Source organism: Desmodus rotundus, chromosome 11, assembly GCF_022682495.2.
Source record: "Desmodus rotundus isolate HL8 chromosome 11, HLdesRot8A.1, whole genome shotgun sequence".
In the NCBI taxonomy this organism is placed as follows: Eukaryota; Metazoa; Chordata; class Mammalia; order Chiroptera; family Phyllostomidae; genus Desmodus; species Desmodus rotundus.
Window position 1 is genome coordinate 40,326,493 of NC_071397.1, and position 23,743 is coordinate 40,350,235.

General features: G+C 37.2%; 1 protein-coding gene across 5 annotated transcripts in view; it reads right to left on the reverse strand.

Annotated features, from left to right (window-relative positions):
* SNAP91 (synaptosome associated protein 91) overlaps nucleotides 1-23,743 on the reverse strand; it is a 143,695-nt gene that overhangs the window by 28,816 nt on the left and 91,136 nt on the right. For 4 of the 5 annotated variants that reach the window (XM_053913851.2, XM_053913853.2, XM_053913850.2 and 1 more), the window contains exons 14-21: nucleotides 12,445-12,459; nucleotides 12,135-12,302; nucleotides 6,316-6,423; nucleotides 5,401-5,679; nucleotides 5,088-5,165; nucleotides 4,859-4,930; nucleotides 4,368-4,451; nucleotides 3,028-3,111 (exon numbers count right to left, since the gene is read on the reverse strand). In XM_053913851.2, coding sequence (XP_053769826.1) covers nucleotides 3,028-3,111; nucleotides 4,368-4,451; nucleotides 4,859-4,930; nucleotides 5,088-5,165; nucleotides 5,401-5,679; nucleotides 6,316-6,423; nucleotides 12,135-12,302; nucleotides 12,445-12,459 — 888 coding nt within the window. The remainder of the gene's footprint in view (nucleotides 1-3,027; nucleotides 3,112-4,367; nucleotides 4,452-4,858; nucleotides 4,931-5,087; nucleotides 5,166-5,400; nucleotides 5,680-6,315; nucleotides 6,424-12,134; nucleotides 12,303-12,444; nucleotides 12,460-23,743) is intronic. The other variant, XM_053913854.2, reaches the window with a different exon arrangement.

The following is a 23,743-nucleotide window of genomic DNA, read 5'->3' on the forward strand; positions in this document are numbered from 1 at the left end:
TTACTAATCTAGACTAATTAAAAAGCTATAAAATGATATGAAATAATCAACTGATTATCTTAAAGAAAAATTCTATTGCTATGCTCTAATGAAGAGCCAAACGAGAAATTTATAGACATTAATAAGGAGTTTGGGGAACTTCTCCTGTTAAGTACAAAGTGTTAGAGCACAGGAATAGAGGTAAATACTAAGACAAGTTAAACTACTACTCTTTCTTTCTATATGGTTGTAAATTATATTAAGAAATGTAGTCTATGGAATTGAAAGGAAGAAAGTAATCAGCAGGCTTCTGGAAGTCCTGCAGGCATATTTGAACTGTCCTGCACTATAACTGAATTGCCAGCTGTCTTTAGGTGCTCAACCTCCTACAGATGCCACTACCTTTTATCACAGGTGTTTAGTCATACAAATGTGTCTTTCTAAAAGGGAACAGCCTACGCACTTAGAAAAGTTTTATTAACACAGACATATCAAAACTGACAGTCAATACACATCATATTACTTGGGTCAAGAGAGTCAAAATTTAAAACTATTTGTAGATAAACACACTCCCTCCCATATTCTCCCCACACTTACACTTGGTCCATTATGTTAAAGATGACGTCATTTCAATTATTTTCAGTAGTAAAGTCAGTTGTTAACACATTCCATTCATGAGGATCAATCTGAGATTTCTAGGAATAACAGCCTGAGAACCTTTTATCTGACACATTTTCCGGCTGTTTCCCTGCCCCACAGAGAATGAAAGTATTGATCCTCCGCAGACCTTCCCATTTAGTGAAGGTTGTTACTAATTCAATACTGAACATTTTTGTATTTTAAATCAGTTCAAGGACTTCTGTGGCTCTTTGTTGTGTTATGTGGTTAACAAAGAATGCGAAACTACAAAGTGTCTCATAGACTGGCCCATATTCTTTCCTGCCTTGGCGTTAAAGACAAGAGGTGTGTGACACAGCCCTTTATTAGCACAGACTTATGGAGCAGTCACCTCAGATTCGTGTCTGTAGTGGAAGAATATGGTTTTCCTGCTTGATGTCAACCTCAGAAGTTAGGCATATCCTTCAACACACCTGATCCTCCTTAATAATCCCATTTTTCCACCCATCATCCAGGAATCTGTCTAATCTTTCAAACACCTACATTTTCAGCTGATATACATTGAGATGAGTTTGACAGCTTTACTCTTCACTGTGTGAAATAATATTTCCCTTTCCTTGTTATAAACTTAACTCTCAAGTTTCCAGGCAGACTTTATCTGAGATATGGATAATATTTATATCCTACCAATAATTTCAGTGACTTGGAGAGAATACCCAGAGAAAAACTTCCTAGAACTCTGCAAAAAGCCAGAACATTTGATTTAATATACCATTTCAATCTTAATATAACTTCAAAGCAAAAATTTATAGTCAATAATCTCATTTTAAAATTGACAAGGTCATTTACCCCAAATAGCCATTTAAAATTATGCTATTTCTGCAGCCAGTTAAAATCTTATTGCTATAGTTAAAAATCTGAATTAAGTATACTGGTTAAGCAAGAGCTTGAAAGTCTCTGCGACCAATTTGAAGCTGCTATAAAGAATATCTAGACCAGGAGAAAGGCAAAATAAGCTAGGTTTTGTTTTTTTGGTTTTTTTTTTGCCAAGAAAACAGTTGTGGTTTGTGTTAAATGCACTGTCTCTTATCATATATGCAACTTTCACAGTCCAGAGTGGAACCCCGAGTCTTCATCATTCAGAAAAATACCAGCTGGCCGTCACTGGTATGAAGTAGATTTGGCAAATAGGAGGGGCATGTTTGTAGGAAAGGATGGGAAAGACACAAAGAATGCCACTGCCCCTGGGAAAGGTTATTATATAACCAGTTTGAATGACTGATGGAAGGAAAGGTCAAGAGCGGGCTTGTGATAACTCCTGCAAGTCTCTTGAAGAAATATTTGACCTCATGTCAAATGTCCTACAATGCTAAAGGCTGATGAAGCCTTTCCTCATTACTAATCCAAGAATAAATGTTCCTCAGCCTGGTGCACTGGTGTAAGCATTGTTCATTACACTAAAAAATGAGAGCCAGTCACTCACCCTATCACAGGCTATGTGGCTAGCAGAGAATTTAAGCTGAGAGATTCTGGACATGGTGACTTTCCTGTGCTGGTGGGACCCACATTCTTACCAGCTCCTTCCCAATTTCATCACCAAAAGCGCATCCCCTTTGATGACTGGGAGCAAAGGGGCAGCAGCAGTTGCAACTGAGTATCTGAGGCCTCTGTGATGTTGCTGCTGTGTTTCTTGTCACGCACCCTTCTAAGTAAAGTCTGAGTGAGGGAGACTGGCAGCGTTCCGTGAGTCTAATAACCTGAGCCTGAAACTCACTATTGCATTCTTGCAATTGGAAAGTGCTTTGCCTGTAAAAATCATAATTTCTAGGTCTGGCTATCATTAAGCACACTGTGCCTTGCCCTCAAGGAAGGCTGATAGTTGGCTTTTACTGTCTGTGAATCCTTGACATGTTTCCTTTTATTCTATCTGTCCCATCCTGGCAACAAGCAATAACCCTACACATCTCGTGCCAATCTATTCCACAGCATAGTCCTGCTGAACTGGGATCACTCCAAGAGTTTTCAGATAGAAAAATGATCAGCTCGTTATAAGGTGACAGCAGCTTCAACCCAATGGTAGAAATTAATGACAATTTCTCCTAATGGGACCCATATATTATAGAATCCGTTGTCAAACATAAGAAGAGTACCTCTTTAGTGAACAAAAAGAAGAGTGCTAACTAAAAGTAAGGCAGATTAGAGGCATCCATGGAGACACAAGGGTGGCTTTTACACAAATGTGATTTTTAAGACTAATTTCATAGAATCCTGGGAAATAACCTTCTGTTATGTAAAGCCTTGTTTTTCAAGTTCATGTCTCAAAAGGGAAAGAAAACACGCACCTTAAAATTTAAATAATATCTGTTACTTAACTTCTACAAAAAAATATCCAAACTTAACTTCCACAAAAGAGCGTTTTATTTTAATTACCAGCTAGTAGGTCTGCCGATGCTGATGAACTAGAAGCAGCCTGAGGTGCAGGTTGGGGTTCAGAAGCACTAGTTCCAAATGCATCTACCCATTATCCATTATGCAGCAAAAAAGTAAAAGAGTGTAAATAGTAAGTACAGTAAATAATTTAAGTACTTTGCAGATAAATGCTTAGATGTGGAGCTTGATATGGCGAGCCAGTCACCTACGGATGTGTGAGTGATGGAGTGAATTGAATTATGCTCTGACCAGTGCATTCTCTCAAAATATGAGTTCTGTAATACTTAAGAATCAACACCTTTGTAAGAGTAGGAGTGTTTTTTAAGAATAAAATTTTTGGACTAAGTCCTGTCATCTATCAAAATAGGATCAAAGTGTTAAGAATTTTGTCCAAAATTAACTTTGTTCAAATGTAATACAATTTACCCATTTAGAACTCTATTAATTAAAAAAAATTTAATGAACTTAATTCAAGCAGCAGCAGTGGCTCTCTTGTACCCATATATCAAGATTTTGTGTTTATTTGCTACAATTTTGAGCCTCTGAATGTTGGACTCTGACATCCTTGCGCCCCTCACCTGGCCTACCCCTCACGGCACACAGAGTACTCCAAGTGCGCGTAACTGGCTAAGGGTGGTATTTTAGCCAACAGTATGCACCTTTATGGACGCTCATGAAGAAAGCACTTCAATCCTGCATTTTGCCTTATAAATTTACTGCCAACAGAAGACTTTAAATGTATCCTCCAAAGGAGTAGTTCAGGAGTTAATTCAGCACATTTTCCTGACTTCAAATAACATATAAAGGAAGAGGAAAATGCATTTAAATCGGTATAACATGTTCCAATTCTCTGGGAAGATTTTAAAACATTAAACTCAACATAAATAAACCCTACAGAATAATGTATGACATCTAGCACTTATACTTTCAGTTTTGACTGGCTTCTTTGTTTACAATTCTGAATTTAGTTAATTTTTATATTGCCTTTAAGAACATAGCAATGTTGATTTAGCCAACAGATCAGGACCACCAAGGTGGTCCCGTAGGGACCTAGAACAGTAGAAGGAAATTCCAACAAGTTGATTCTATATTAGGATGAACAAAAAGTTAAAAACACAATGATGTGGAGATGTTAGGCCATGCATGAAAAATTATGATAAACTGATGAGGATGAAGATGAGGATGGCAAAGAAATGGAAAAGATCTTAAAAATCTACGATTACATTTAAGAGATGGGAATGACTTCACATGGTCAAAAAAAATAAGGAAGTAGAAGATCTACAAATTGCTCTCAGGAAAAGAAAAGATTCTGTAAGTGTTGAAGGAGGAGAGATACGCACCCCCAAAAAGGTCTATCACACCAGAAGGATCCACCTTTGCTGGAGAGGCAGTGGCTGCAGGAGACGGTGATGCAAACGTATCCACTGCAGTGAAGTAGACAACAGGAAAAACTGCACGTCACTCACAGGGAAATGTAACCGTGAGCCTGGACAAAGGGCTTCTGAGATTTCATGTTCAACAGCAGGCAGTAAGACTGCAGGCAGTCTTAACAGTTAAGAAAAAAACGAATGGATTTTAAAATACACACTTTCCAGAAGAAAATAAAAGTTGACTTCTTGAGGCCAAAGCTTTTAGTGAGAAAACCTTTTTCTGCCTTTTCATCACTTTAGATTTGAAATAGTACCCTTATCAGTTGGTAATAGGACAAAGAAGGAGATTTTAAGAAGTGATTTTTGAGTATAAAAGAACTCAAGACAAACCCACATGTTTTCATAAGGACCTCTCCATGCATAACCCCCACAAGACCCCTCTGAAGGCTCTGAGGACTCACCGGATAAGAGGTCAGCAGTGAGAGAACTCTCAGGCGCGGGAGAGGCCCCTTGTGGTGGAGAGGAGAAAGCATCTTCCAAAAGTGAAACAAACCAAAACCAAGCAGAAGTAAATAGAAAGCTGAAATCAAAGTCAGACATCTAACAAATGCATTATCACAGAGTACAAAGAGCTTAATCATGAAAACATCTAGGAAAACTAACGTAAGAAAAGGGTGGCTTTGGTTTTACCTGTACCAAACAGGTCTATGCTAGCAGCAGCATCTGGCTTAGGCGCTGCAGCGACTTCAGGAACAGACTCAAATAAATCTACGACCAAGAACACACATGCCTTTACTCAGCTTGACAAACCAGTCTGACACAGTATTACTTTCCAGTTCTGAATCATAGTCTGGAGAATTCTGACATAAGCAGCAAGTGGTTTCTAGAGAACTATTTGGTTACACATTATTCATGCAGTAGTAGCTGTGGATGCAGTATATTGCAAGGACCAGCATTCAATCCACCAGATGCAAAGAGGTCAACAACAACAACAAAAAATTACCACCAAAGATATCTAGAGCAGGAGGAGCGGTGGAGGTGGTGGTGGCGGCGGCGGTGGCGGCAGAGGTGGTGGCGGTGGCGGTGGCGGTAGTGGTGGCGGCGGTAGTAGCAGCAGTGGCAGCTGCAGCGGTGGGAGCAGGAGAAGGAGCAGTGGCGGGAACCGGAGGGGCAGTGCTAGCTGTAGGGGTAACTACAGGAACACTGGTCTCAGGTGGCTTCATTGCAAAGAGGTCCAGCTCGGGTGCAGCCTCTGCACTACCTTCAGACGGGGCAAAGGGGTCTTTTGGAAAGGAAAGTGGAGACACGTACAGCATCAGTAAGGAAAGAGACAAGAGGCTGGCATCATAACTATGGGCAAGAGACACCTGATATGGATATTTACGCACTAGCTACACACTAGGCTGTTTGGACTGAACTATCCTATTAGCAGGGGTCAGTGATTAGGATGTTTTTATAAAGAAAAAATAAAGAAAATTTAGCAGATACCACAAGTTAAGAAAACTGAAACACTTCAATGTACTGTAAGATTAGCCTACAATCTAGCATCGGAGATTGTTGTTCTTCAAATCCTTACTTGATCTGGTCAATCTGGTAGCTTTGAAAATTGATTAAAACGTGCCTATGTAATTAAACTGTATATTACAAAAAAGTTACAATATAGCATTAGAGAATAAAAAACATTAAGAGTGCATACTTGCACTGACAAAAATTGTCAATCTTGAGAAATTGTCAATTTTGATAAGTATGCATTTCATTGTCTTAATGTTTTAAGTGCTGGCATTATTTATTCAGTTACGACGAATGACACTCTATACTCAGCAGAAATAAAATTAGAAAAACATATGGCCCCGTCTAACTACGGGAGTTTCACATTAGGACAGAGAAACAACAGACAGGCTCGTGACTTTAAACCCACCATTTCCTGAACATGCATCAAGTGCTGCGGCTACAGGGGTTGGGGTAGCTGGTGCGGCGGCCCCTTCGGATGCTGCAGGGGCCTCCCCAGGAGAAGCTGCAAAGGCATCTTGGGTGCAGTTTTTAAAACAGAAGAAATTAAAGGAATAAAAAGAGAAGAAAAATATAGTAAAAGAACCAAGTTAAATTGCAAAGTAGGCTCCCTTATACAACACGAACTTCTTAAAACGCATTTCCATGGCCCATGCACTGTTGGCGGTCACAAAACGACTCTTTGTGCCCCTTCAGGTTAGCTGCATGCAAGTGGTACAGTGTTGATACAGCAAGGCCTATTAGGACCCAAATGGTAACAAAATTGTCATTGTATAAGGGCTCTGAGAAGCATGTTTTATGTGTCATTGGAAATTAATGGATGTGAAAATTAAAAGAAAAAAAATAACTTTATTATGTAACTTAAGACATTAAATTTTGATGTCCAGGTGATACTTATTCACTACATTACTATGATGTCTTTGACTAGTGGTTTCTAGCAAACATGGATGTCTTCTTTAATGCCAATAAAAGGAAACATACAATGGTAATGTAACAGTACTAGTTTAAACATTTTTAATAGTCTAGTACCTGAGAAATTATACTGTTAGTACAGAAGGTTTACAAAGTATTCATAAAAGATAACTTTATAATCCTTGAAAAGCATTTTCAGATACAACCAAGAACTTGTTTTAAAGAAACAGAGGTAAGAAAATTAGGGGATGATACCATAATGTCTTTATTTTGACTTAAATTTATTGTTGTTTTAAAATATTGTGTTGCTCCAGTTATTTGGAAAATGACCTATTTTCATCAGATGAAATGTAGTTTCATGTTTTATGAATATGTGTTATTGCTATTTAGAGTAGAAAATCCATTAGCATACAGGCAGCCCCAGTTTACAAATGCCCAATTTATAAACTGTTGATGCATACAAATAGTTCTCAACGTGTTTTTGGCCAACAAATGATGTTAATTGTGGTAAAAGAAAAAAAATTCCTGGAGTTGTTGAAGGGATTCTATAATTCCAAAGAACAAAAGGAATGGAGCTCCTGTAAGTATGACTTGCTTAGAAGACACTCCTGGAAGGTGGGTACCAACACCCACCGAGAACCTGCCACTTACATGCTAGATTTCCCATCTTAAAATACTGCCTTCCATAGTATCTACCAGAGTTCCCTACAGCACCATTCTTCTTGCTACTAAAAGGAGTTTTTCAATTATGCTTGAGAAATGCTACATAGTATACCACCTTTCTCAGAGATTTGTGTGGTATATCAGGTTGCAGGAAATTCTACAGTCAAGGCACTTGGTTCTCAGTTTAACCCAGCATGTTCCAAAGTAATCTGCTTTCAAAACACACTTTAGTAATGCCCTGAGGCCCAGCATTAAGTACAACAACGAATATCAAATTAGACACTTGCTTGGCTTAAAACATCTTTTTTACAAAAACACAAATATCCCTAGAAAGGACAATGGGACAATTAGTTATTCACATTTTATAGATTTATTGGATCTGATTGTTTTTTTCAGCTACACTGAGGGAATGTACATTCTAAGTAGAGGTCAATGAGGGGTGAGGCTGAAAAATAATTATGGAGCATGAAAAACGCATCAGGAGATAGGGCCGGCCTACCTCTCCAGACGCCGCGTTAGGAATGCTGTGACAGAGAACTGACAGCAGCATGAAAACTCTACGGGTCGGGGCAGAAGAACACAAGAAAAGGACGAGGGGGTTGGGAGGGCTGAAAATATTTTGCCATGAACCAGGTCTATTTTCTTTCCTTTTATTCCTGTAAAACCTGGAACTGAGGCTAATAATATGGGAATAGTGGAAACTGTAATAGCAGTCTCCATTTAGTGCATATTTCTGTGCCAGTCACTATGTAAACATTTCATGTGCATTATTAAGCTTAATTCCTACATATCTTGTCATATCTTATGCTGTAGGTCCTACTGCCTCTACTTTGTAGATAAAGAGATTGGAAGCATGGAGAGTCTCAATGACTAGACCAAGGCCACACAGTCGGCAAATGACTGAGTCAGGATTCAGCCATGAGATGTCTGATTGAGGTTTGGGTGTTTAACCACTATGCAACACTGCTGTGAACTATGCCACATCCTGCTATACAATTTCCTCCTGGAATGTGGAGTAAACAGTAGTTATATCAGTGCTAGGGGTCAAATAAATATTCGTGGTATAGCCTGCTGGCTTCTTTAATTATTGCTTATGTGTACGTAGGTGAAACCCATATTTATAGCTCTATTCACAGGAGAGGTGGGGGGTTTTTTTTGTTTTCCTGTCAGCAACACATCCTCTTTTAATGCTTTTCCTGTTGGGTAACACTAAATATTATGAACTAAATTCATTTACTCCCACCGAAACTTCTCTTAAATACAGGAGCCCAACAGCTCCTTCCCTGGCTGTTAAGTCTTCCCAGCCCAGGAGATGGAGATGCGAATGCGGAAGGCTGCCCGGCCCCTGTCTGAACGCCTCCACAAGGGACCCCTGGCAAGAAGTCCCCAGAACTGTGAGAGAATAAAATTCTGACATTAAAAAAAAAAGTCCTTTAATACTTAACTTCCTTTCATGATCCATGGCAGCATTATTCTTCCAGTATTGAAAACCAAAGCTATTTCCAATGCAGTTCTCCTTCCCTGGTTACCCCCCATTTTCAGCTCCTGTCTACATTCTTCCAGCATTAACCAGCCCTGTCTCCTGGAAATGCGTGTCTCTGCTGTTCTTCAGTGATGGGTTCAGTGCAGGCCTTACCTGGCAAATTCCTCTCGCTGCCATGGCTGTAGACTAGTCTTTTATTCCTTCTAGCACCCTAGGAAGACTTTTCTCTCAATCTTCTTTATCACATGACTACCTTTCTAAATATGTGTAATCACCATTGTTTTTCCCATCCTGAACTACCTCCCCATCTTCTCCAGCCACATAAGCCATCTCCAAATCACATACTCAGCACAGAGGTTTCAGTCATTCTCAACGGTCCCGAGTCACCATTCCAGTTCCTTTCCTTCTCCTCAGGTCAGTTTGTCACCAACATATACAAATGAAGTCAGCCTTGTGGGTAAGCTCCTTGGTTTCCCCGCCACTTGGTTTTGTGCCCACACACAACCATCCTCGTGAAGGCTTGCTCATGAAGTGGTACAGATGACTGAAAGGTACCCTGGGGCTTGTGCAAAGGAATTAGCATCAATGTACCATTCCAGTGCTTAGGAAAACCCTGTGTAGTTGCAAACGAATGTGATGTTAGTGAGGTTTTCATAAATAAAAACAGAATGTTTTTAAGGATGTTGTCTTTTAGTTTTGTCAGTATCTGTAAGTTTTGATAAAACTGAAAATTTTAAACACACATTTAGTAAACATGTTTCTGAGAAACTTTTAAAAAAACCTTACACTGAGATGACTAAAATGTTATGTGGGTATAATCTGAATATTTAAAAATAATAGGTGTTTCTTACTTTTAAAATTTGTAATAAAATACATAGAAAATTTTAATGTTTTCATATTTTATATCCATGAAATTAAGCAATTAGCCATTTTTAGATATTAAAATTTCTTAAGCTTATTTCTAAAGCAATCTCCTTAATATTGCTGTATATGCTACACATAATGGCACGCTCTCAAAGTGGCACGTTTTAGAGTTGTGTAAACACAATAACTGGTGTCTTTACTATTCAAGAGTTTTACTACTTGCCCCTGTTAGAGACACAGCATTTTTCAAAAATGGCCACATATCATGGCCAAAGACAGTTTCATTTAAGTTTTTTCAAAATCTCATTTCCAAATGACTCCTTATAAATCAATAAAGAGCATGAAAGAAATTAGGGAATATCACTGAAAACTGCAAATCAGGAACACACACAGACTCCTACAACACAAAGCACAGAGATTTTATAGCTGTCAGGGGCCAGTGTTATTGAACCACACAGATAGACAAAAATACCTGTGATGATATTTGCAGATGCACATATCTTTATGCGACCTCTAGCCAGATGACTAGAAAGGATGAAGTGATATCACAAGGAGAGCCCCATTCTTTAGCATTAAGTTGTATGACTTTCTGCAGAAGTATATATGTATGTATGTATGTATGTATTTATACTAGTCCTTTAAATTGTATCTTAGGGTAGAAATAATAGCAACATGAAAATATTTCAAACATACATACTTCTCTGCTTAACAAATATAGTTAAAGCAGAAGAAATGATTGATACAAATAGCATGGTGGCACAAAGATCATTTCAGAGAATTATCTTTAGCTTTATTACTCTAGAGAGCCACAGGGGATGCAAGATGGAGTTGACTTCTTAGAGGCAATGAGCTCCTTGCGTGTAGAGTGGACAACAAAAATCTACATAGCTGAAGGCACAGAAGTATTTCAACACAAAATTGTTACCCACCCTGTCCATATTTTCCTTGAAGTCTTCCTGTTAAAAGATGAGGAACCACCCACACCCAACACCAATACTGGGGGCAGGGACAAGGAGGGTGTGAACAGTTAATTTTATATGTTTAGGCTAAACAAACTTCTGGTCTCAACATTTATAGAGGCACAACTAAAAAACTTTCTCTAGTGGATAATGATTTATAATAAATTATTCAATGGTCTGCAAACCCCTTCCTCCCCCTTTTTTTTTTTTAAAAAAAAAACAGGCTTCTCCTTTAGGAAAGGAAATGCAAATTCCTTTTCTGAAAAAGGGACAACGATGCTGTGTCCAGTTGAGTGCTCCTTGTGCTGGACGATGTTGGCGAAGCTCCGGGACTGAGGAACGGCTGGGAGCACCATGGCACGTGACAGTGCGTAAGTGTAAGCACCCAGGGGAGCACACGAACTCCACTGGCCCGCCAAGTTCCTCCTGCCCTCCCCATCATTTGTTTCCTCCAATTTCTTTACCATATTCTCAAAACGTTCTGGGAAAGATGTCATGTTGCAATGAAGAAACACAAAACGATGATGAATATAACACTACTCGATGCATCTATTTGATATGAGCAGTTCTCCAGGTCTGGACATTAGTACCACACAGATGGGAATACATAAATAAACTGGCTTCAGATGCTTCAGCAGGTCCAGGCGTACTATACTGGCAGAGTCTAGGATATTTGACTCAAGCCCACAACTGTAAATCAACTGTGTCAGAATTTACATTGGCACGGAAAACATATTTTCAATCATTTCAGAGTCTCACCTAAACCTGTTTTCAATCTATTTCAAGTGCTGATTCAAATGATCTCTCAAAATCCCAAAGCCAAAGATGATCCAAGTTTTTACTTAGACAGAATGAGCTTAACGTTTCAAAAATGGGCATATCCCTAAACGCTCTTCAGAGACCTTCAAATCTGAACTCTCTCAGATGTCCTAAATCTTAAGAAAAAATTTAGGCCAGAATTTCCCCCTCCCATACTCCCCAATTACTTTTCTGTCTACTAGTCTGGATCTGGCCTAAAAGCCAAACCTAAATATGATAGAGTGGTCTGGTCCCCCTCATATAGATACTGCAGGGCGGGCACACACAGCGGCCCAGAGTTCAAGTAGCAACTGAAACCCTAGCTTTCAAGAAATGGAAAATCAAACCCTGCTTGGAAACCATTAAAACTAAGTCTAGAAAAAGTTGATAAATTTAGCCAAGATAAACATACATGAACAAACATTTTAAAAGTATTTAAGCCCTCTGACATGTGGTTATACAATGTACACACTTTTAAATATCTTAACTCTAAGGTAATTTCAGGAATCCTAGAAGGAAAGTGAAAGAACAGTGATGTGACTAACTGACCTCCAAAGAGATCCACTTCAGCAGTGACAGCAGTGACAGTTGTAGTGGTTGAGGCAGAAGCTGAAGCAGTTGCAATTTCAGCAGCTGTAGTAGGAAGGGTGGGTTCTGGAGCAAATGGGTCTGAAATCTGTGCTTCAGAGGGAGCAGAGGAAAGTGCAGCCAAAGAATCTATGTTGCACCAGGGATGGACACAAATGGAAGAGAAGGAAAGGAGAGGACGAAACATATACCAGGCTCCAAGTGATCAAAAGGACAGTTACTAAGTACAGAAGTCTCTCAAAACAGCAGTTTAAAATAAAGCTTTACTCACCCTCTCCCAGAAGGTCTGTCGATGTCCATTACATGTTAGCATGTGAAGGAATAAGAGATAAAGCTGAAATATTCAATCAACCACACCAACCAAGGTCCGAGCAGGGTGAGGCACTAACAACACATTCTAGCTTTCTGGACCATTTGTAATGGAAAAAAAAAAAAGTACAGTCAGCCCTCTTTATCCATGGGTTCTACCTTCATAGAGTCAACCAACTATGGATCAAAAATATTTGAAAAATAAATGTTATGTTGTGCTACGTGTAATATGTAGTTAGGCCTACAATGGTTATGTCTGTACTGAATATGTACAGACTTTTTTTTTTCTTGTCATTATTCCCTAAACAATACAGTATAACAAATATTTACTTAGCACTTACATTGTATTCAGCATTGTAAGTAGTGTAGAGATGACTTAAAGAGGGTGTATGTTATATGTAAATATTCACCACTGTATATAAGGGTCTTGAGCATCTGCAAATTTTGGCATCTGAGGGGGTCCTATAACCAGCGCCCCATGGATCCTGGTAGATGATATATACCTGGTATTATATGGAACTTTTGAGCTAAAGGGGACTTCAGTGATCCTCTAGATCAAGTCTCCAACTTCAGAGATGGGAAAACAGAGAGCAGGGAGTTCAAGACACTTACCTTAAGTCAAGTCTACACAATTTTGAAAACCTCAATTTATTTCTTACCAGATTTACCATTTCATCTGCCTTGACCAATTTCACTATACTATAAATTCACTATAGTTAACTGACCTTTATTGATTTTTTTAAATTTGATTTGCTACTACAGTCCAGAATACCAGAGAATAAACTGGAGCTTCATAATAGCTGTAGTTTGATTATAGAACATATGAAATATAGTCAAATGAGTGAATGCAAGTTTAGGAGTTAGAAAAAAGAAACCCAATCTAAACATTTTTCTTCATCAGGGGGGAGTGCGGAGGGGACAGTGAGGAGAGGGGATTACAGGAACTACTATAAAAAACACATGGACAAAATCAAGGGGGAGGGTGGAGGTGGGGGAGGGAGGGGGGTTTGGCTGGGGTGGGGCGGAGGGATGGGGAGAAAAGGCATACAACTGTAACTGAATAACAATAAAAAAATTAAAAAAAACAAAAAACATTTTTCTTCTTCATAAGTTTCACATTATCAGATGTTTTTCAATTCAATATATAATTTTACATTTATAAACATTACATCATTACACATGGGAATTATTTTAAGATAAATGTGACATATTATATGGAATCAAAACTTTTCAGCCTTTCTGAGGCCAGCACTCCATTGGGAGGTTCATACTTTCGTAGTGTTCAACAGTGGGATTGCAGTTGGCATCCTAAATAAAAAGCCTGGGAGGGATTATTCTGAACTACACGATGACTTCAGGTTAAGCATTTAGAGTGTCCAAAGACATCTTTCCATTCTCAGTCACATGATATACCCCAGGGCTCACATTTGAATTCATGGCTATTACTGGAAATTACTTTAATGATCAAATATTTTTTATCAGAACTCATTAGACAGTTTTTTTTTTTCAGAGCTTTAAAACAATATGAGAACTTGCAACCCAAAATTTCTAGAGGACATTTAAAAAACTGAGAAACATAAATCTGACATTAAAATAATTACACTGATTTAACTGCATATGTTGCAAAGCCAGTGCACATTGTGTGAAGCACTCTGCAGGCACACTGAGATCATCGAGGCTCGGCCTGACCAAATCTCACATATTTCACAGCAACATTAGAAAACCACAGCACGTGGAATGCTTGTCATTAGAAACAGTATTAAGTTTAAGAAAGTGTACCTAATAAACAGAATGCAAAAAGGACCTATGTTGACTTGGGGCTAGGGTATATTCTGCTGTTAGGTAGCCAGGTCCAAAAGCCTAAGAAACAGAGGTTCTTCCAATAATTTCTTAAACCAACAGTATCTGGCCCAACACAAGTATTAGTCCACAGTCACACTTCCTACAAATATTTTAGGATGAGCAAAGTAGATCATCAGAAGCCAAAGAGACTTGGCTTTTCTCTTTTCCTGGCACTGGGAGGACTCTCCCTAGCCCTGCCTTTATCAGAAGGGCTATTCGAGCTGCACTAAGAGCAGACAAGCTGTGAGTCATGTGATTTAACAGTGTCCAGACATGTCTGTTAGGGAATGAGCAACTTATTTCATATAAGTAAGGAGAAAACTTACTTATGCATACTAAAATGTAAGAGGAATAAAAAGACTTTTAAAAGTATAAAAGATGGCAAGAGAAGTTCATATATCTATATCTCTATATTAAATATTAGTTCCTTCCTTTTGACTAGTGTTCTGTTCAGCTGGAGGGTGATGAGACTTCCAGCAATAACAACATGGCGGACGAAAAGTAAAATTTCCTAAAAATATATATGATAATTAAGAATACTGGTGAATAGCTGATGTTGAAAAATTCCATTCTTGGAAACAGAGTCCCCAAAATCTTAATTTTCTAGATCAAATATGATTTATGTTACTTACTCCTTGTTTTATGAACAATTCTATCTACTATAAAAGAAAGTCTCCATTTTAAGAAGATAGGAAAAGTTATTAAATATTCTCAAAACTATCACTTTCCACAAAGGATTAAAGTATCAAAAAAAAAAAAAACAAAACCCAAAACCAAACAACAAAACCCTACAGCAGTGGAGTTTGATCCATTTGCAAGTAGCACTTAATCAAAAATTGTTTTGCATTATAGAAATTGCTAGAAAACATTCCCTGTAACAGAGGAAACAGAACTACAACTAAATAAACAATGAAATTCTGCACTGATATGTAGCTAACCTTTTAGGTTCATAAAAAGATTAAATGTGTTAATATATTTAAGTGTTCACCCATATATGGAACATATAAATGCTTGATAATGATAGCTAAAAATAATAATGGCTAATATTTAAATCAAATTGTGAATTTTAAATCTTCTATTAACCTTCTTAGTCACTCTTTTCAATACCATGGAAATACAAAGGATTGTAAGAAATTACTATGAACTACATGCTAAAAAATTAGAATAGTTGAAATGGACAGATTTCTAGAAACATCTAATTTTCTAAAACCAAATCAAGAAGAAGCAGAAAGCTTGAACAGACTGATAACAACTAGTGAAACTGAAGCTACAGTAACCAAAAAACTCTCAGCACACAAAAGCCCTGGACTGGACAGTTTCACAGGAGAATTTTACAAAACATTTAAAGAAGCGCTAACCCCTATCCTTCTCAGACTATTCCAAAAAATCCAAGAACAGGGAAGATTCCTAAACTCTTTTTATGAAGCCAGCATCATCCTAATCCCCAAACCAGATAAAGATACAACAAAGAAAGAAAAGATACAGGCCGATATCACTGATGAACACAGATGCTAAAATGAACATAGATGCTAAAATCCTCAACAAATGTTGGCAAACCACATCTAGCAATACATTAAAAAGATCATACACCATGATCAAGTGGCATTCATCCCAGAGATGCAAGGATGGTACAATATTCACAAATCAGTAAATGTAACACATCACACAAACAAAAGGAAAGACAAAAACCACATGATCAAATCAATAGATGCGGAAAAAGCATTTGATAAGGTACAGCACCCATTTATGATAAAAACACTTAACAAAGTGGGAATAGAGGGAGCATTCCTCAACATAATAAAGACCATATATAAGAAACCTACAGCCAACATCATACTCAATGGGAAAAACCTAAAAGCTTTCCCTCTAAGATTAGGAACAAAACAAGGATGTCTGCTTTCACCACTTCTATTCAACATAGCATTGGAAGTTCTAGCCACACTGATCAGACAAGAAGAAGAAATAAAAGGCCAAATTGGAAAGGATTTGGATATAAAAATCCATATTGGAAAGGAAGAAGTAAAACTGTCATTGTTTGCAGATGACATGATAGTGTACATAAAAAACCCCACAGGCTTCACCAAAAACTGCTTGATCTAATAAGTGAAAATGGCAGGATACAAAGTCAATACTCAGAAATCATAGGCATTCCTGTATACCAACAATGAAACTGCAGAAACAGAAATCAGGAAAAAAATCCCATTTGATATAGCAACAAGAAAAATAAAGTACCTAGGAATAAACCTAACCAAGGAGGTAAAAGACCTCTACTCAGAAAACTACACAACACTGAAGAAAGAAATTAAGGAAGACACCAACAAATGGAAGCATGTACCATGGTCATGGATTGGAAGAATTCACATCATCAAAATGGCCATACTACCCAAAGCGATTTATAGATTCAATGCAATCCCTATTAGAGTACCCATGACATATTTCACAGATATAGAACAAACATTTCAGAAATTTATATGGAACCATAAACGACCCCAAATAGCTGCAGCAATTTTGAGAAATAAGCAAAAAGTCAGAGGGATCACAATACCCGACATCAAACTATACTATAAGGCCACGAAAGTCAAAACAGCCTGGTACTGGCATAAGAACAGACACATAGACCAATAGAACAGAATAGAGAGCCCAGAAATAAACCCATGTCTCTATGGTCAATTAATATTTGACAAAGGGGGCAGAAGCATAAAATGGAATAAAAATAGCCTCTGCAACAAATGGTGTTGGGAGATCTGGACAGCTACGTGCAAAAAAATGAAACTCGACCTCCAACTTACACCATACACAAAACTAAACTCAACATGGATGAAAGGCTTAAATATAAGTTGTTACATCATAAAAGTCCTAGAGGAGAACACAGGCAGGAAAATTTCAGATATCCCATGCAGCAATATTTTCACCAATATGTACCCTAAAGAAAGGGACATAAAGGAAAGAATAAACAAATGGGACTTCATCAGAATGAAAAGCTTCTTCATGGCTAAAGAAAACATCAGAGTAATGAAAAGGGAACCAACCATATGGGAAAATACATTTGCCAATGATACCTTGGACGAGGGTTTGATCTCTAAAATTGTATTATAAAGAACTCACACAACTCCACACCAAGAAGACAAACAATCCAATTGAAAAATGGGCAAAGGACCTGAACAGACACTTCTCCAAGGAGGACATACAGAGGGCCCATAGGCATATGAAAGTATGTTCAACATCAGTAGCTATCAGAGAGATGAAGAATAAAACCACCATAATGAGATACCACTTCATACCTGTGAGAATGGCCATCATAAACAGATCAACAAACAATTGCTGGCGAGGTTGTGGACAAAAGGGTACCCTAGTGCACTGTTGGTGGGAATGCAGACTGGTGAGGCCACTGTGGAAAACAGTATGAAATTTCCTCAAAGAACTAAAAATGGAATTGCCTTTTGATCTAGCAATTCCACTGCTAGAATTATACCCTAAGAAACCAATTCAAAAGAACCTATGCATCCCAATGTTCATAGCAGCATTGCTTACAATAGCCAAGTGCTGCAAACACTCTAAGTGCTCATTAGTAAATGAACTGATAAAAAAAAAAAACTGTGGTACATTTACACAATGGAATAGTATGCAGCAGAAAGAAAGAACTCCTACCCTTCGTGACAGCATAGATAGAACTAGACAGTATTATGGTAATTGAAATAAGCCAGGAGGTGAAAGACAAATATAATATAATCTTGCCTATAAGTGGAACGTAATCAACAAAACAAACAAGTGAGCAAAACAGAACCACAGACCTGGAAATAAAGAACAAACTGACAGTGACCAGGTGGGGTGGGGGTGGATAAAGGGGGAGAAAAGGGGAAGGGTCAAGAGAAGGAACACGCATGAAAGACCCATGGACAAGGTCAAAGGGAGGGGAGGATTGAATGTGGGAAGGTGGGGGTGGAGAGGGCAGGGGAGAGCAACGGGGGAGATATGGTTATTGAACAACTGTTACTGAACAACAATAAAAATAATTTTTAAAACATCTTTCTGTGTGTGTGTTTGTGTATATGAACCTGTATGAAAACGGCCTAAAGAAAGTTCCCCCAGATTTAATTAACAAGAAAATGGTAATATGGGTCACAAAAACTGTTTTACTATAGCTGATATTCCCTGTGGAAACTATTAATGTCACATGATCACATAATATTGATGAATCTTCAACTGCATGCTGATAATTAAGTTTTATTAGGCCTATTAATTCTAAGAAAACCCTAGCAGTAATTTCATGTTTCTCAAAAAGTAGAAATCTCACTTCAAGCATTTATAAGAAGAAATGATTTGTTTTCCTACTTCTAAGGTACACAGGAGTATAACACACAACCTCACTTGTTTGTGCTGAGAGATGAATTTATTACAAGAAAAAAAATGCTCTCCTTATTACAAGGCCAAAGGTAAGAATTTAAAAAATGCTCTACATTCTTTTCTGTGAAGCATGTTATTACGCTAGATACCAAAAGTTATATGCATTTAAATCAAATTTATTAAAATATGAATTTGCTAAAATTTGGTTGTTTTACACCAACAGGAAATAAAAATGTTATTACTTACAACATGTCCCCTAAACTGGCAAAATGTATTCAGTACCTACAACCTCTAAGAGAAATTCATAAACATCTGAAGTAGTGATGGTCATTGGAAAATGAAATCTTACTGTGTTATGGTCAGATAAGAATATCTAAATAGGTCTAAAAAGTTGTAAAAGTTTGTATTTTACTGTCTAGTTATACAAAATTAAAATATGCTTCAATAATAGAATCAGCCTAATCTTATAAAACTGAAGGGGGGAACTCAACAGTTGAAATTTTTTTTTAGCTTTAGTTATATATTTAACAGGTTTGGTAATTAGTGCATGTAAAAAGCTATCGTCCCAGGAAATGGAATGTATAACCGGTCTACCCTGACTCCAGGAGACCCACAAGCAACTCGACCTTCTTTACCCAGGAGGATTGCAAGTGATCAAAATGGAATCTGAGCCATTGTGCTCCAGGGAGGGAATGTCCTCCACCCAGGACACTGATAAAGAATCATCAGTCAGCAGATGAAAGGATGCCAGGGAAATTGATGTACTGCAGGTTTTATCTGAGTTTTAAACATTTCCTGGAATTCCAAACTCTTACATACTTTATTCCTGAATTCCAAACTCATTACCTACACTTTTCTCCTCCTTATAAAAATGGTTGGCTTGAGATGAGATGTAAGATGGTCTTTTAGGGTATCCACCCTGCAATCGCTGCCCATCTGAATAAAGTACCCATAAAGATTCAATCTTTGTCTCCACTTACTGGTTCTGGTAGTGGGAGGTAGCATGAATGCCAACTTTTCCGGTTTCAAAATGGGATTGAGAGAAGTGATTTTATTTTATTTATTTTTCTTTGTCAAATGAGCCAAAACATATGCTACAGTTTAGCATCATCTCCAACCATCGTCAGGTATCTGCAGAATAAATGCAAACTGAAGCAAACTAATATTTTCTCAATTTCATATTATGCTAGTTTACTTCAATTTCTTAAGGCTTATTATTTTTATTCTTTTGCTTAGAAAATGCATTTATTAGTATTTTTCTCCCTAGCTGGCTTTTTTACTGATATGCAGTACTGTAGTGGTAGATATTTTGTCGAGGCAGAAGACTAATGCTGTCTAATCATGCAAAAGTGACCATCAGGCCCTAAGTCAAGGTTTCTGCTGGCCAAGAAGGTACTCTGTACAAATTATTAAAAAAGTGCTCCCTCTGTGCCAGGAGATTAGAAAAAGAAAAGCACCTTTTGCTCAAGGATGAGAAAGGCTCACAGCCCAGCTAGTAGAAAGCAGGATGGATATCAGCCCCTCTCCTGCCTTTGAGTATCACACAGACTGCATGTCCATGTCAGACAGTTGTGGCTGAAACCACACTATTCTGTTTTTGTCTATACCTACTGATATCTCAATTTTCAATAATTGATAGTTACTTACTTCTCATAAGAATTAAATATATTATAATAAGATTGGTTATAACTTATTCTTTACAATATTATATATTTTAGCAAAAAGTACCTGTATGTGAATATGAATAAAAATGCTACACTGAAATTTAGAAAGATTTCACCTAGGTTTTTCTTTTGTGAACGAAAAATGGGCCCTGTAATAAATCAGTGACCAAAAGTAACCTTGTAGGCAATCTGATCATAAATTCCTTACTGGGTAGGTCATGGGGGGTAGTCACACTCCAGGCATATAACTTCTTTAGTAAAGGTTGATCCTTGCTTTAAGCAAGCCCTGTCCATTTTTCTTGTGCATCTAGTTCAACATATCTTTGAAATGCCAGAGTAAGTATCTTTTTCAGAGGTGTGATGGCCCTCAAGGGAGCACACAATCTTGTTAACTACCCTTTAATGCAATCCTTGAGATTTCCCCACCTTCATGTAATCTTCCTTATGTCCCCTCCTTAATTCCAAATGTATAAAAAGAACTACAAAGCTATCATGCTGGGGAGCATTTGAGATCTTGCTTCTCAGCATGTCATTAGGTAGCTCATAGACACTCAAATAATCTCTTACAACAATTCTCTACAAGTTTGGACATTTCTTTTTTTTTTTTTTTAAGATTTTATTTATTTTTAGAGAGAGGGGAAAGGAGGGAGAAAGAGAGGGAGAAAGAGAGGGAGAGAAACATCAATGTGTGGTTGCCTCTAGTATGCTCCCAACTGGGGACCTGGCCAGCAACCCAGGCATGTGCCCTGGCTGGGAATTGAACCAGCAACCCTTTGGTTTGCAGGCTGGAGCTCAATCCGCTGACCCACACCAGACAGGGCTGGACATTTCTTACACTGACACGTTTTAAAAATTATTATTTTGGTGCCAAAAGTAAAAAAAGAAAATTTCTCTCCGATTTCATGTTAGAGAATAAGGTGAAGGAGACAGTTCGTAGTTTCACTGTTTATTCATTCCAGTCCTAACAAAATCACTAAATGTTTGGTTAAGTTCTAAAATTTACAAAGTGTGAAAAACATATTGATTTAAACAGTTGAATTAAAGAGTTAATACATTCATATAAAACTGAAAAAAACTTTTTGTATATCCCCACAAATTTATAATTCACACTAAATTTTAAATTACATAAGTTCAATAAATATCATCTATTTCTATGAATTTTATGATGGAAGAAGTATATAGATTTAAAATATAGATTTGAAGAATTCTTAAATAAATAGGAAAATAATATTGATACATTGTATAAGGCACTGTGGTAATGAATATAAATTATTAGTAAATTGAAATTATCAAATATTTAAAAAAGATAGAGTTCAAAATGAAAACTTGAGAAACTGAAGAATGCTTTTATAAAATTTATTCAGCAATATTTTCCTTTAGCAATTGAAACTGAATGAGGTTAAATAAAGTTAAAAAAACAATTTAAGAAATTGATAACTTAGGAGTTGAGTATTTCAACATAGGAAAAATTTTAAATATATAACATGGAAAAGCATCAAAATTTAAAATGCTCTTATTTATAGTTAGCAGCTTTATTTCAGAACTGAGTATCTTTTGTTTATTTTGTTATCCCCTCCCTCCAAAAAAAAAAGCCAAAAAAACTTGGAAATAAAATCAAGAGATTATAACATGTACTTTTGATATCATACTGACACACTGTTTACCAAGCCCAGCCAAGGATTATTATTACTACTTTTATTTCTCATCCCCACTTTTTCCCGTTTTCCCTGCTCCACCCAGCCCCTCCCCTTTCTCTCTCAGGCCATCACCACACTGTTGTGCAGGTCCCTGTGTTCTTTAGCTAATCCCTTCACCTTCTTTCATCCAGAACCCCTTCCCCAGCCAAGGATTATTTAAGTATGTAGGGGAATGTAACTGCATTTGAATTTGCAATTAACTGATAATTAAGGACTCTGATGATATATTAAGTTACAGATCTTGTCTGTGAGTGATGCAAATAATACTTTCTTGGGAGAAAAGATAACCTCAATATTTCAAAATAAGATTTTTATTGCCCTGTTGGACATTAACTAGCTTTGTATCTAACCTAGCCGTTTTACTCTAACTTTCCTTTTCAAATGTCTATAAATACCCAGTTCCTCAAAATGTTCTTTGAACCAGCGTTATCATTTTACCAGTTTCATGATCAAGGAGTTAATGTGTGTTTCTTGTATTGTGTGCTCCTCCCCCTTCCTGAAGTTCAACTGACAAATAAAAATCATATATATTTAAGATATACAATGTGATGGTTTGATATACATATATATTGAGAAATAATTATTACAATCAAACTAATTAACAGCCATCATCTCACATAATTGCTATCTTTATTTCTGTGGTAAGAATTCATTCTTTAACAAACTTCAAGTATATAATACATCATTAACTGTAGTCACAATGCTGTCTATTAGAACTCCAAAACTTAACCAGCTTACAACTGACCATTTGTACTCTTTGGCCAACACTCCCTATCCTGCCCCACGCACTTGGCCCTCTGAATCCAGCCCCTAGTGACCGAATCCATTCTATGTTCTGCTTCTATGAGTTTGAATTTTTTAGATTCTACATACAAGTGAGATCATACAGTGTTTGTCTTTCTGTGTCTAGCTTATTCACTTATCATGATGTCCTCCACATTCATCAATGTTACGGCAAATGGGGGAATTTCCTTCTTTTTAAGGGCTGAATACTATTTCATTGACTCTAGCACATTCTTTATCCTTTTATTTATTGGTGGGCACTTAGGTTATTTCCATATCTTGGCTATTGTGAAGAATTCTACAAAGAACATGGGAGTACATATATCTCATATATATATTTCCATCCAGAAGTGGGATTAGCGAATCATGTGATAGTTATATTTTTGATTTTTTGAGGAATTTCTATACTGTTTTCAAAATGGCTGTACCAGTTTACGTTCCAGTCAACAGTACATAAGGGTTGCCTTTTCTCCATACCCTCACCAATACTTATTTCTTGTCCTTTTCATAACAGACATCCTAACAAGTGTGGGGTGGTATCTCATTATGGCTTTGCTTTGTATTTTCCTAATGATTAGTGATATTGAACACCTTTTCATTTATCTGTGGCCATTTGCATGTTTTCTACGGAAAATATTTATTCATGCCCTTTGCTTATTTTTTATCAAGTTATTTGCTACTTTACTATTGATTTGAGTATCTGACATATTTTGGATATTAATCCCTTATTAGGTATACAGTTTCCAAATATATCCTTCCATTCCATACATAACATTTTCATTTTGTTGTTTCCTTTGCTGTGCAGAATCTTGTTAGTTTGATGTAGTCCCACTTGCTTATTTTTGCTTTTGTTGTGTGTGCATTTGGTGTCATATCAAACATTTGTTGCTAAAACCAATGTTTAGGAACTTTTTCCCTATGTTTTCTTCTA